The 11050-nt window shown below is 61.9% G+C and overlaps 4 protein-coding genes across 9 annotated transcripts in view; 2 read left to right on the plus strand and 2 right to left on the minus strand.

The window, feature by feature from the left end:
• The window catches only part of SH3GL1 (SH3 domain containing GRB2 like 1, endophilin A2), a 30325-nt gene extending 23478 nt beyond the window's left edge, over window positions 1-6847 (plus strand). Inside the window, exons 6-10 of one of the 3 annotated variants that reach the window (XM_075077865.1) lie at window positions 22-180; window positions 746-849; window positions 2476-2600; window positions 3067-3123; window positions 4826-6847. In XM_075077865.1, the coding sequence (XP_074933966.1) occupies window positions 22-180; window positions 746-849; window positions 2476-2600; window positions 3067-3123; window positions 4826-5022 (642 nt within the window). In that variant the 3' untranslated portion in view covers window positions 5023-6847. The remainder of the gene's footprint in view (window positions 1-21; window positions 181-745; window positions 850-2475; window positions 2601-3066; window positions 3124-4825) is intronic. The other 2 variants (XM_075077863.1, XM_075077864.1) reach the window with 2 other exon arrangements.
• CHAF1A (chromatin assembly factor 1 subunit A) overlaps window positions 1-11050 on the minus strand; it is a 62388-nt gene that overhangs the window by 41762 nt on the left and 9576 nt on the right. The window lies entirely within an intron of this gene.
• Window positions 1-11050, plus strand: part of HNRNPM (heterogeneous nuclear ribonucleoprotein M) — an 86961-nt gene that overhangs the window by 22713 nt on the left and 53198 nt on the right. The gene's annotated exons all lie outside the window — the stretch shown is intronic.
• MPND (MPN domain containing) lies at window positions 7057-10962 on the minus strand. 4 transcript variants are annotated; one of them, XM_075077838.1, is made up of 12 exons: window positions 10895-10962; window positions 9742-9968; window positions 9173-9650; window positions 9017-9101; window positions 8836-8932; window positions 8636-8708; window positions 8482-8558; window positions 8236-8404; window positions 8079-8149; window positions 7895-7984; window positions 7557-7649; window positions 7057-7446 (listed from the first exon to the last, which is right to left on the minus strand). In XM_075077838.1, the coding sequence occupies exons 1-12, from the start codon at window positions 10899-10901 to the stop codon at window positions 7360-7362; spliced, it is 1554 nt and encodes a 517-aa protein (XP_074933939.1). In that variant the 5' UTR covers window positions 10902-10962; the 3' UTR covers window positions 7057-7359. The 4 variants fall into 4 exon arrangements, with proteins under 4 accessions (XP_074933939.1, XP_074933940.1, XP_074933938.1 ...); XM_075077839.1 differs by having other exon boundaries at window positions 9742-10064; window positions 10895-10958; XM_075077837.1 differs by lacking the exon at window positions 10895-10962 and having other exon boundaries at window positions 9173-9335; window positions 9420-9659; window positions 9742-10575.

Genomic DNA, 11050 nt, shown 5'->3' on the forward strand with positions numbered 1-11050 from the left:
TCATAACCATCCTCTTCCCAGCACCATCTCAAGAAGCTGGAAGGCAGACGCTTGGACTTTGACTACAAGAAGAAACGACAGGGCAAAATCCCCGATGAGGAACTTCGACAGGCCATGGAGAAATTTGAAGAGTCCAAGGAAGTAGCAGAGACCAGTATGCATAACCTCCTAGAAACTGATGTGAGTGCACCGGGGAGCGCCGGCTCCTCTGCCCTGGGCTGAGAGCTGCCGGGTGGGCTGCATGTTCCTGTGTGTACAAGGGTGGGATCTCTCAGGGGATGCAGAAGTTAGACACTAATTTCCGCCCTCGTTTTTGCAAGCGTGGTTTTGCTGTGGAATACCCAGATCTGAGTGCCTAGCACGTGGCTTGGTGGGCATCTTATTCTTTCTGTAGTCCCTCTTCCTGGTCCAGCTCTGGGCCAGAGGAGAGGCTGTGGCTTGTACCAAAACAGGTCTCTTCTGAGCGTGCTGGTGGGAGTAAGTTTGGGCAGGTAATGCAGCTTACTTGGGAAGGATTTGAACAGCTAGTGAAGCCCAGAGAGTGGTAGGAGGTGTCCTGTGTCCTGCTGAGTCTCAGCCAGTGCCTGAACTCTGGTGTCTGAAATCCCAAACCTTCTCCTCATGTCCCCGGAGAAGTTGCCCTTCGCACACCTTCCCCAGTACAGTCTCAGCTCCCGTGTGCAATGCAGCAGTCTCCTCTCAGCTGGGGAGAGCCATTCATCCCACCTTGGTGTGATTCTCGCAGATCGAGCAGGTGAGCCAGCTCTCAGCCTTGGTGGACGCCCAGCTGGACTACCACAGGCAGGCAGTGCAGATCCTGGATGAGCTTGCGGAAAAACTCAAACGCAGGTGAGTCCCAGGGTGCTGCAGGCACTCTCCGTTTTCACAGCCACAAGCTCTCCCAGTGATACCTGTCTGTAAATACCCGGCCATCCTCTATCTCCTGGCCTTAAAGCCGCTTCTTGCAATCACTAGAGCTTCAATCCAGACCTCCTTCAGGCTGGAGGGAGCCATGCCAGCTGCACAACTTGTCAGAATGTGCCAGTCATTGAAAGCATCTGAAACAAAAGCCCTGTGCTTGCACCGTGGGCAGCTGGTCTCTGCTGGGCTGAGCACTGCCTGAACTGGGGTGTGCTGCTCCCCGGGGGGTGGAGTTCGATTTGGCAGGGGTGGAAAAAGAGGGCGAAACCCCCTTCAAGCCAGGGATCACGGCTCCTTGGACTGTGGGCACTGAGCATGGGAGTGTCCCCCAAGAAGTGCCTTTTGGCCAGACCCAGGATTGAGTCAGAAGCTACATCATGCTGTTGGTGCAGATGGCTCAGATGTCACGAGCTGGACATGCCTGGCACCCTGCGTCACCTGCAGCCACCTAGCCTAGAGTCCTTGTGCCATCAGCTTCAGTTGTGGATAAGGAGGGTACCTGGAGATTGGCCATGGTTGTGGTCCAGAAAGGTCCATGTCAGGGGTTCCTAGTTGCTCTGAGGACCGGAAAGTGGATGCAGCGTGGTGGGGGTGATGTGGTGGCCACAGGCCCGTGGAAGAGCACGTAGATCACCTCATTAAAGGAAGGCATCTGTAAGCCCCCTGCCAGACCCCTCATTTTTCAGCAAGCCCTACTCTCCCTTCTGTCTGTGTGGCGGTCCCTGGTAGACCCTGCGCAAATGTGGCACTGCCATGTGTGCTCTGGAGTTCTGAGCCACATGAGCCTGTTGGTGAAAGGCAGATATATGTCTGGCGTGCAGGAGCAGGGAGAGCCATGAAGTGCCTGGTCTTGCTGCTCTCCCTGCCTCTCCTCGAGTGCCTGACCTTTGCAGCGGCCCCAGGGCACGTACGGCTGCTGCCGAGGTGCCAAGGACCACAGAGGTGCTGTTGAAATACCAAGCGAGCTGGTTCACACGACTGCCATGGCTTGCACGCTCGTTGTTCCTGCTGCTCTGTCTCACTGAGCAAGCATCTCCCCAAACCCTGGCCAAGGAAGGAGAGGTGGCTCCGTTGCATCTGGGCCTTCGCTGCGGAGCTGGGGACATACATGCCTTCCTCAGCCTGGCGCGGGTGGCTTGGACAGAGCCGGGCAGCCTCTCTGCTTCTCAGGGGGTTTGGTGATGCTGCCCTGCTGTTCTTTCCTCATAGAAGAAACTGCTGAGTGGATCCCGAGTTTGGTTTGAATTAAGAAGAGCTGGGAGGATCCTGCCAAGTGTGAGCCTTCGAACTGTAGCACGAGTGTCCTCTGCTGGCCTGAATTGCCTGAGACACCTCCGTAGCAAAGCCTGGGCATGTGGCCCTCTCGAAGGGCCGGGTCCCAAACCCTGGGCAAGATCTATCTTCAGAACACGCCAGCACAGAGGGTTGTGTAGATTTTTGTCTACAAACCAGTTTGCTCCCTTGTGTAGCCACCAAGGAGAATAAATATCCTGTTGATCTCATCACATTCTGTTTCATATTTCAATTTATCCACGTTTCTTTTCCTTCTTCCAGAATGAGGGAGGCCTCCTCGCGCCCCAAGCGGGAATACAAGCCCAAACCCAGGGAGACATATGACTTCGGAGACACTGACCAATCTAATGGAGGCTTCTCTTGCAATCCTACCCCCAAAGTCTCAGGTAAAGTTGTCCTGTGTGTGTGCACACAGGTGCCTTGGAGCAGCCTCCTGGGCACAGAGGGGAACTACTCTGCCCGGAAATGATGTTTCTGGTGTGCTGGATGTGCCTGCATGGGCTCTGAAAAAGTCAGAAATGCCTCTAGACTCGGGCTGTTTTCTCTTGGGGCCCAGCAGCCTTCGTTATACTGGCTTTGGGATTGTCCCAGCGGGGTCTCCAGCCCAGGCCGCTCGCCTGTAGTGCCCAGTCAGTGCCAGCAGTGGCAGACAGAAAAAAAGAAGCATGTCTTACTCCCTCCCTGTCTTCCATCATGCTGCATTCATCCCTCCCTGGTCCTGGCGAGGCAGGCATGTTTCTAACACAGCATGTGGGCTGCCCTTTTTCTCCTAACAGAGATCCTCCCTTTAGGCCCTGCCTTTCCCTCTCTCCAGTTCACATTGTTTTAAGCATGTCTCTTTTTGTTTGGAAGCAGCTTCCTCCTCTTTCCGATCCGACAAGCCGTCCCGGGCCTCCGTCAGGAGTATCCGTGAGTTTCCTCCCTCCGCACTGCATGATGTGTGACCATCTCTCCCCACCCCTCCTCGCTTCTCCTTCCGTGGCACTGCCGCTTGGAGCTGCTAATACCTCCGTGCTGAGCCTGGCCAGCAGACCAGCCCAGCTGAGCTGAGCTAAGCCTTGAGCTAAGCCCCAAATTAAAACAGCCGCGCTATATTGGTATTTACCACACCAAAGGTGGGGATTTTGCTCACCCGTAGGAGTCGTAGCAGCTATCATCACACAGGCATGTCCTGCGTGAGGCCACAGGGATCAGATGCTCTTCCACGAGGTGTCAGACGTCCCGAGGATGACCCGTTCTTGTTATAAGCACCCAGCTTGGATCTCTCCCACTCCTGCTCGTGCTGCCCGCCCCGTACCCCACTGCTGAAGGCTGGGGGGAGCGGGTAGAACCTGGGCACGCTGAGCGGGTTTTGTGGCCCCAGCTGGGCAGCGAGGAGCCCCAAATGGGTTGTGACGGTGGGGTCTGCAGGTCAGCATTCCTGCTGACGGAACCCGGGGGGTCCTGCTGGGGCCCTGAGGCCAGGCTGCGTCTGTGGCTCGGAGGCATCGCAGTGGGGAAAGCTTGCGGTGGTGCAGCAGTGGGGCAGGAGGACTTGAGGAGCCTGGTGTAGGGGAAGTGCTGTGGTGGTGGGACCAGCCTGGTATTTTGGGAAGTTGTCTCAAAACCGTGAACCTGCTTGGCTGACGCTTTTGGTGTTTTCTGAGCTCTCTTAATGCTGGGTCCTTTCTTGCTGGGGATGTTCAGCAGACCAGGTGTGCTGGCTGCCGTCCGTGCCATTTCCCCCTGCCCTGGCTGGAAGAGCTCCAGCGCAGAGCTGTGCAGGCTCTGGAGCAACAGGGAGGGGAACGGGGGCCCTGCAGACCCTGGGGGCCTGTATTAGCTCGTTCGCTTTTCAGTAGGATCCCTACAGCTGCAAAGCCGAGCGCTTGCCCATCCCAAAACGTTAGTGCATAGACAGAGCAAGCAGCATCTTTCCCTGCTATAAAAATATCCCCTTTGCAGTCAAGAGGTCTGATGCTTAAATCGTGGAGCTGAGATGTGGGAAAGAGACTTCAGTTTTCTCCCCATTTTTGGGGGGGGGCCTCGCACACGTCACCGAGCTGCTAATCAACTTGAACCCCTCTGCCCAGGGAGGCAGTCGCAGTCCTTTCCTACCCATCACCCTCGGGGGGACCTCTCTAAAGGGACCCCCAGGGTCCTCCTCCACCCCGTACTGACGCCTAGCCCCACTGTTGACTAACTGGTGAACTGCACGGTGGCTCCTCTCATCTCTGGAGGAATAATGTGGCTTTTCTAATCTGATTTGGGGGACATCCAGGCAGGAACAAGCAGCACAGGGTGCTGGAGGTGGGAGTCTGCTTTGGGAGAAGCCCGTGAAGGACGTGGTTGCAGCAAGATGGCAGAGGAACTAGTGAGCTGAAAGCCAGTGAGGAGTTTAAACTGAGTTAATGCTTTACCATCGTGGGGGCAAAGTGAAGGGCCAGCTTCTCCCCGGCAGGGCAGAGCCGGCTCGTGAAACCAGTTGTGTAAGATCTGGCAGAGCCGACGATCCCGCGCTGTGTCCGGATCTGGTGTGGCAGGAATCCCCGGCGTCGGCAGAGCCGGGGGCTTGGGGAGGAGGCGTGCAGGGGGTCCAGCTGACCTCTCCCCCCTCCGCCTCTCCCCGCAGCCCCCCTGGACCAGCCCTGCTGCAAGGCTCTCTACGACTTTGAACCTGAAAACGACGGCGAGCTGGGCTTCAAGGAAGGCGACATCATCACCCTGACCAACCAGATCGACGAAAACTGGTACGAGGGCATGATCAACGGCCAGTCGGGCTTCTTCCCCCTCAACTATGTGGAAGTGCTGGTTCCGCTACCTCAGTGAAACGGCATCGCTCCCGTCCCCCCTCCGTGCTCACGCGGGGCCGAGCCTCCATTCCACCTCCATCCTGACACTGGCCCTCTCTGGCGGCGGGGCCGTGTTATCTGCATCACCTCGGGGCGAGATTGCCACCAGGGAACAAGCCGGAAGGGTCAAACGCCCCCTCCTCACCCCCTGTGAATTTGGTTATTTTAATTTTTTTTTTTGTTTTAATCCTTCTGGTGCTTGAACTTTGGTACTTTGCGCGCCTTGCCAGGTCCCCCCCCCGGCTGTACAATTGCCGCAGGCCTCTCCCTGTCCAGTTTTTGTCTTCCCTTTGGGTCAAGCATCCGGATGAGCCAGGTGGGAGAGCTGGGATGCATCCTTCACGCTGAGCATCAGCGCAGGGAGACGCACAGCCCGGTGGCAGGGGGCGAAGCAGCCCCCAGCCTCACCGAGGGGCAAGACCTTTGACCCTCCCCACCCCATTGAACACTACCCCTCTCCCCACGGATGCCCAGCCTCCCTACAGTCCAACACCAATGTGGGACCCCAGCCCTCCCCGCTCCTGGGGGCTCAGGGGAGGGATGCCGTGACACAGCAACACTACGCCCCCCCATCAAACACTAAGCCAGCCCCGCGGCGCGGGTGCTGAGCCCTGCCTGAGGTGCTGAGCCCTGCGTGGGGCTCTGTGCCATCCCTCTCTGCCCCATGGGGATGGAGCAGGGATGTCCCCTGCCCGCTGTTAGCCCTCTGCCCGCTCCCTGCAGAGCTTGACTCCAAAGAGGGTGGCTGCTCACTTCTGCCCTTGATGTTAAGTATTATAAGCCGGGTCGCTTCTGGACCTTGGGCTTTTCCTACTACACGTTCTACCAAGTCCATCAGAGCTGGGGAAAAATTTGAGGGGGGTGGAACTGAACGACAGCCCAATTCACAGGGTCTACCCATGGCAGGTTGTGGCTCCTCTCCCCCAAGGCTCTGCGCTTACTCCCCGCGGGGAGCCGTCAGCACCCCGTGCTGCAGGGCCAGGGCTCGCGGCTGCGGGGCTGGAGCTCGGCCGATCCTCACGTGCCTTCCCCGCGCCCCCACCTCTGCCCCGCAGCGACCCTCCTTGCAGGGCGAGCGTCGCGTCCCTCTGCCCCTGGGTTCGGTGGGAAAAGGTATCGTACATCTCGGCGCGGCTCCTGCCACCCCTTAGCCCCGAGCCTCCCCGCGCGTTCCTCATGGCAGGGGTCAGGATGGGGCCTGGCAGCGGCAGCGCTCGCCCCACCTCTCACTTGACTCCATGGTTTTCCTTGCTAGAAAAGTGGTCTCTTCTCCCCCTTCCTCAGCCTTGGCTGGGCTCCGGCACCTCTCCTCGGCTAGCACCATCCCTGCCCGGCCGGGGGCCGAGCCCCAGCTTGGCCCTGTCCCTGCAGCACGTCCCTGTCCCTGCTGCTCCCGGCTCCTGTTACAGTTACACAGCCCCTTTTTAATGATTTTAACCTTGCATGTCGGTGTATGTCCGATCCCCTGCCGCGCTGTGCTCCGAGCAGGCTGACCGGGGACCCCGGTCCCAGACACGGGGGGCACAGGGCAGCTCCCCCTCGCTCCCAGCAGCGTAGGGAGCCCAAGGGACCGGTGTCCTCGGGGCTCTCGCCTCTGTCCCCTCCCCGGTCACTACTGGGGTCACATCCTGGGAATGCTGGCTCCCGCTCAGGTGGATTGAAATACATTTTGTCAGCTGGGACAACTTGCTAGACCTTTTTTTTTGTAATGGTTTCTCCTGGTTTTAGGGGGAAAAAACGACGACCCACAAATCTTGACTTGTATCTCTGAATGAAAGTATTAAATGTTTTCTTCTTTCTAATGGCTGCATCCTCTCTGTGAGTGCGAGACTGGGCTTTGGGGGGGCTGCAGCAGGATGGAGGAGTAGCCCCAGACAAACATCCCCGTGATTCAGCCCCCACAACCAGGCAGCTGGATGGTGCCTGCAGCCTGCGAGGCCACCGGCACCATCCCTCACCGCAGCACTAGCTGGATGTCCCCGCGCCAGCAGAGCCGCACGCTGGCCGCCTCTCAGGAACTGCTCTTTAATCAACTACCACTTCCACAAACAACTTACAGCCGAGACACCCACCACCGCTACCACCACCCTCCCCTCCACCGCTGCCCGGGACACCCCGGCAGCCGCTCCGGGGCAGGGCAGGAGCCGGCAGGGGGCCGGGACCCCTCGGGCGAGCTCCCTGGAGCAACGCGGTGTCCCTGCAGCACTGCCCTGTGCCGGGTCTGGGTGAGCCCCTTGGGTGTGGGGGGGCTGCTGGGGAGCCCTGGCTGCTGGGGAGGCACCTGGTCCAAGTCAAACGGGGGGCTCCCGGCCCCTCAGCTGCTGAGCTTGAGGAGGCTGTAGATCTGCTCCAGGATGTGGGTGAAGCTCTGGTCTTTGGGGGTGCGGGAGGCCAGGGAGCCCTGGGGGGGGGGGTGCAGCCCAGTTAATTAAAACAGTGGGGTTGCTGGAGCTGAAGCCCCAGCTAAAGCCCCCTCCCCATCTAGTGCAGCGGAGGAAGCCCCCTCCTCACCTTCAGCTTGTCCAGGTAGGTCTGATCCTGACTCCACAGCTCTTGAAACTTCACCAGGTCAGGGGCTCCCTTGTAAAACTCCACCAGCAGCGTCTGGGGTAGGGGGAGAGAGGGGCTTCAGGCACCAGGGCTGCCCCAGGGTCAGGCACGTGGCCCCCCCACCCACGCTGCACCAAGCCCTGGGCAGCACGGCGGGGATGGAGAAGAGGTTGTCACCATCACCGGGACTAACAGCAGGACGGGGACGGGTGGCGAAGGCCCCACCAGCCCACGGCAGGGTCAGGGCGTTGTCCTTGCTGGGGCGGATGGGGTTTTTAGGACCCCCACCCCACACTCACCATCTCCTGCAGGACATCGTTGGTGAGGAAGCCATCCTGGATGTAGGCCACCTCCACGTCCATGGGGATGCCATAGTCGTTGGGCCGTTGCTGGAGGATGGGAGAGCAGGGTCACCCCACGGCACTGGGGCCACCCCCATCCCAAATACGCCCCCCACCCCCCACTGGGCCAGCGACCACATACCTCCGGCGGCGGCATCACCCAAAAGGGCGCGATTTTGGACTCCACACCAGGGTTGCCGTGATAATAGGGTCCTGGGTGGGGAGGGCAAAGATGGGGCTGACATGGGGGGGTGATGGCAGCCCCAGCACCACCGGGACCCCAGGGACCGAGCGCCTACCGCAGATGAGGGCCAGGCAGGGCTGGAAGCCATTGCCGCTACCCTGCAGCTTGAGCTGATAATCCATCTGCGCATCGATGTCGTGCAGGGAGGGCAGCGCGGGGCCGAAGGGGTGGCTGTGGTACCAACCCACCAGCGACAGCCCCCGCAGGAACAAGCTCTGGCAGATCTGGGATGGGCAGATGCCGTGGGTCTGGGTCCCCTGGGACCCCCGGCATTCCCCACCCTACCCTGGGGATGATTTACCTCCTCCTCCACGGCGCCGGCGGCTTCAGCATCGCCCAGGCGGGTCCGGCATGGGAAGGCTCGCAGCACTGTCAGCACTGAGGTGGGGGGCACAGGGGTGGGTGGCTCCGCCGGGGGCTATGGGGACCACCCACAAACCCACCCCACTACCTACGCTGTGTGTTGGTGTCCCACCGCCCACCCAGGTAGCCCACCACTTCGCTCCGTGTCAAGTGGCTGTGGAAATCCTAAAGGAAACAGTTAAAATTAACAATTTGGACCCAAAACGATGCTGGGGACGCCCCCCTCCCTGCAGCTGTCCCCAGCACCATCAGAAATGTCCCAACCTGTCCCCCCCACGGGGAGGGGACGCACCAGGAGCAGGAGGACATTGCTGGAAATGGCCACGTTGAAGGGCTGGAACTTGTTGATGGCAGCGAAGGACGTCACCTCCACCAGGGTCTGGGGGTTCCTGGAAGAGCCACAGCACCAATGCCACAGCCGCCCCCCGCCCCTCCTGCACCCACGTGGGGCTCGGGTCCCCGTCGCACCCTACCTGGCCGAGTCGCGGGTGCCCAGGGTGCAGTACCGGACAGGCACCCGGGGTTTGCTCTCCAGCCTTTTCCCCGGGGGGCCATGATCTGCGAAGCACAGTGCCCTGTCACCGCTGCCAGGCTGCCCAGGGTCCCCCGGGACCCCCGCGCCACCTTACCCGTCCCTGCCGGCTCTGCCAGGCTCTTGCACTGCTGCTTCTTGCTCTTCTCCTCTGGTTTTTTGGTAGCTGCTGGCTCTGGCACGGGCGCCCGACCCTCTCTCGTTGCCTCCTCCTCTTCCTCCTCAGGCATCTCCTCCTCCTCGCCCTCGCTGGCCAGGCTCTGTGAGCAGCGCAGGATTGACACCACCTCACCAGCCGCACTGGGGGGCACCCAAGGGTCCTGGAGGGGGGGGTCCCGACCCACCTCCTCAGCGGGCGGCGCATTGGGCTGGTGCTTGCGCAGCCAAGCGGCTTTGTACTGGTCCAGCTTCTGGCCCTTGTAGCGGACGGACGCCCAACCGCACCCCGACTTCTTGGCGGGGTTCACCAGGCGCTTGCAGTGGGTCGCCCAGGCACTGGGTGAGTTGAAGACCTGCCCCGTCTCCTGCCATGTGATCGTCCCATCTGCTCCCAGGTCCCCCACGAACTTCTTGCCCTGGGGAGCCTGGGGTGAGTGGGGAGGCACCCACCGGTCCCCCGTCCCCGGTTCCTGTCCCCCACCGTGTCCCTGCGCCAGCCGGGCTCACCAGGTAGTAGATGGAGAGGACGCCGCGGGCTGGCTCGAGGAGCCCATCGCGGAGCAGGACGCGGAGGGTGATGCCACGACGAGTGAGCACGGCCCCCCGCGCGCCCCCCGCCGCCTTCCCCCCGCTCCCAGCCTCCGGCTCGGCCTCCGCCTCATCCAGCCCCGGCTCCAGCTCATCCTCGTCCTCCTCCAGACACTCGTCCCCACCGGGGGAGGCGGCTGCCAGCGCTGCGGGATGGGACACGCCATGGGGGGTCCTCTCTGGGGGCAGCACCCGTGGGTGTCCCTCCAAGAGCACCCTTGGGTCCTCCCCCTCGTGTCTGCCTGTGGATGGGGACACTAGGACAGGGATGCACAGGGACACAGGGACAGGAAGACGTGGACATGGGGACACAAGCACGCAGGGACACCGGAAGAGAAGACACAAGGACACGGGGGGGGGGGAGGGATGGACACAGGGACAGGAGGACTCAGGGACAGGGGGATGGGGGAGAGGGGACCCCGGGCCAGGAGGATGGAGGGCACTGAAGAGGGGATAAGGGGTGATGTGGGGATGTGAGGACTGAGGGACATGATAGAGGACTAGGGGACATGGCTGGGGGGGACAGGGCCTAGGGCACACAGGCCATGGGGCCAAGGCTGGGGGACAGGGGGACAGGGGGACAAGGCTCTCCTGGCCCAGCAGGTCCCCAGAGCCTGGTTTGATATCGGGGGGGGTGGGTGTGTGTGCTGCCATCCCTGTCCCACGGGTGTCGCGGGGTGCCCTCATTCCTGCCCCACGGGTGTCCCGGGGTGTCCCCATCCCTGCCCCGTGGGTGTCCCGGGGTGTCCCGTGGGTGTCCCCACCCCTGCCCCGTGGGTGTCCGGGGGTGCCCGGCCCTGTACAGGCGTGCAACGAGGGTCCCGCTTGTCCGTGCCCTTGCGCGTGCGTGTGTGCGCGTGTCCGTGTGCGCGTCCGTGCGCGAGCATGCGCAGGTGCACACGTGTGTGCACGGGGCCGGTTGTGCACGCAGGTGCATGTGCGTGCGCGGGGCGTGTGCGCCCGGCCCCCGCCGCTGCGCGCGTCCGTGCGCGTGCCCGTGTGTCCATCCGTGCGTGCGTGCCCGCCCGGTGCGTGCCCGGTGCGTGCCCGCGGGGCGCGCGCCCGCCGGTACCTGCCATGCTCCGCTCCCGCCGCTCCCGCCGCTCCCGCCTCCCCCGGTGCGCGCGGCGGCAGCGCCACGTGATGGGGCGGCTCCGCGCGCCCCGCCCCGCCCCGCCCCGGGGGTGGTGGGGGGGGGGGGGGAGACACACGGCACACGGACACAACA

The sequence above is a fragment of the Phalacrocorax aristotelis genome, chromosome W (assembly GCF_949628215.1).
Source record: "Phalacrocorax aristotelis chromosome W, bGulAri2.1, whole genome shotgun sequence".
Lineage (NCBI taxonomy): Eukaryota > Metazoa > Chordata > Aves > Suliformes > Phalacrocoracidae > Phalacrocorax > Phalacrocorax aristotelis.

What these genes read in the sequence shown, in the direction of transcription:
- MPND (XM_075077836.1), bottom strand. Translation starts at nt 10,542, where the DNA reads ATGGGGACACCCCGGGACACCCGTGGGGCAGGAATGAGGGCACCCCGC. An exon ending in GTGGGACACCAACACACAGC is followed by an intron (nt 8,559 to 8,635) that starts GTAGGTAGTGGG and finishes CCCCCACCTCAG; the next exon opens with TGCTGACAGTGCTGCGAGCC. An exon ending in CCGGCGCCGTGGAGGAGGAG is followed by an intron (nt 8,405 to 8,481) that starts GTAAATCATCCC and finishes TGCCCATCCCAG; the next exon opens with ATCTGCCAGAGCTTGTTCCT.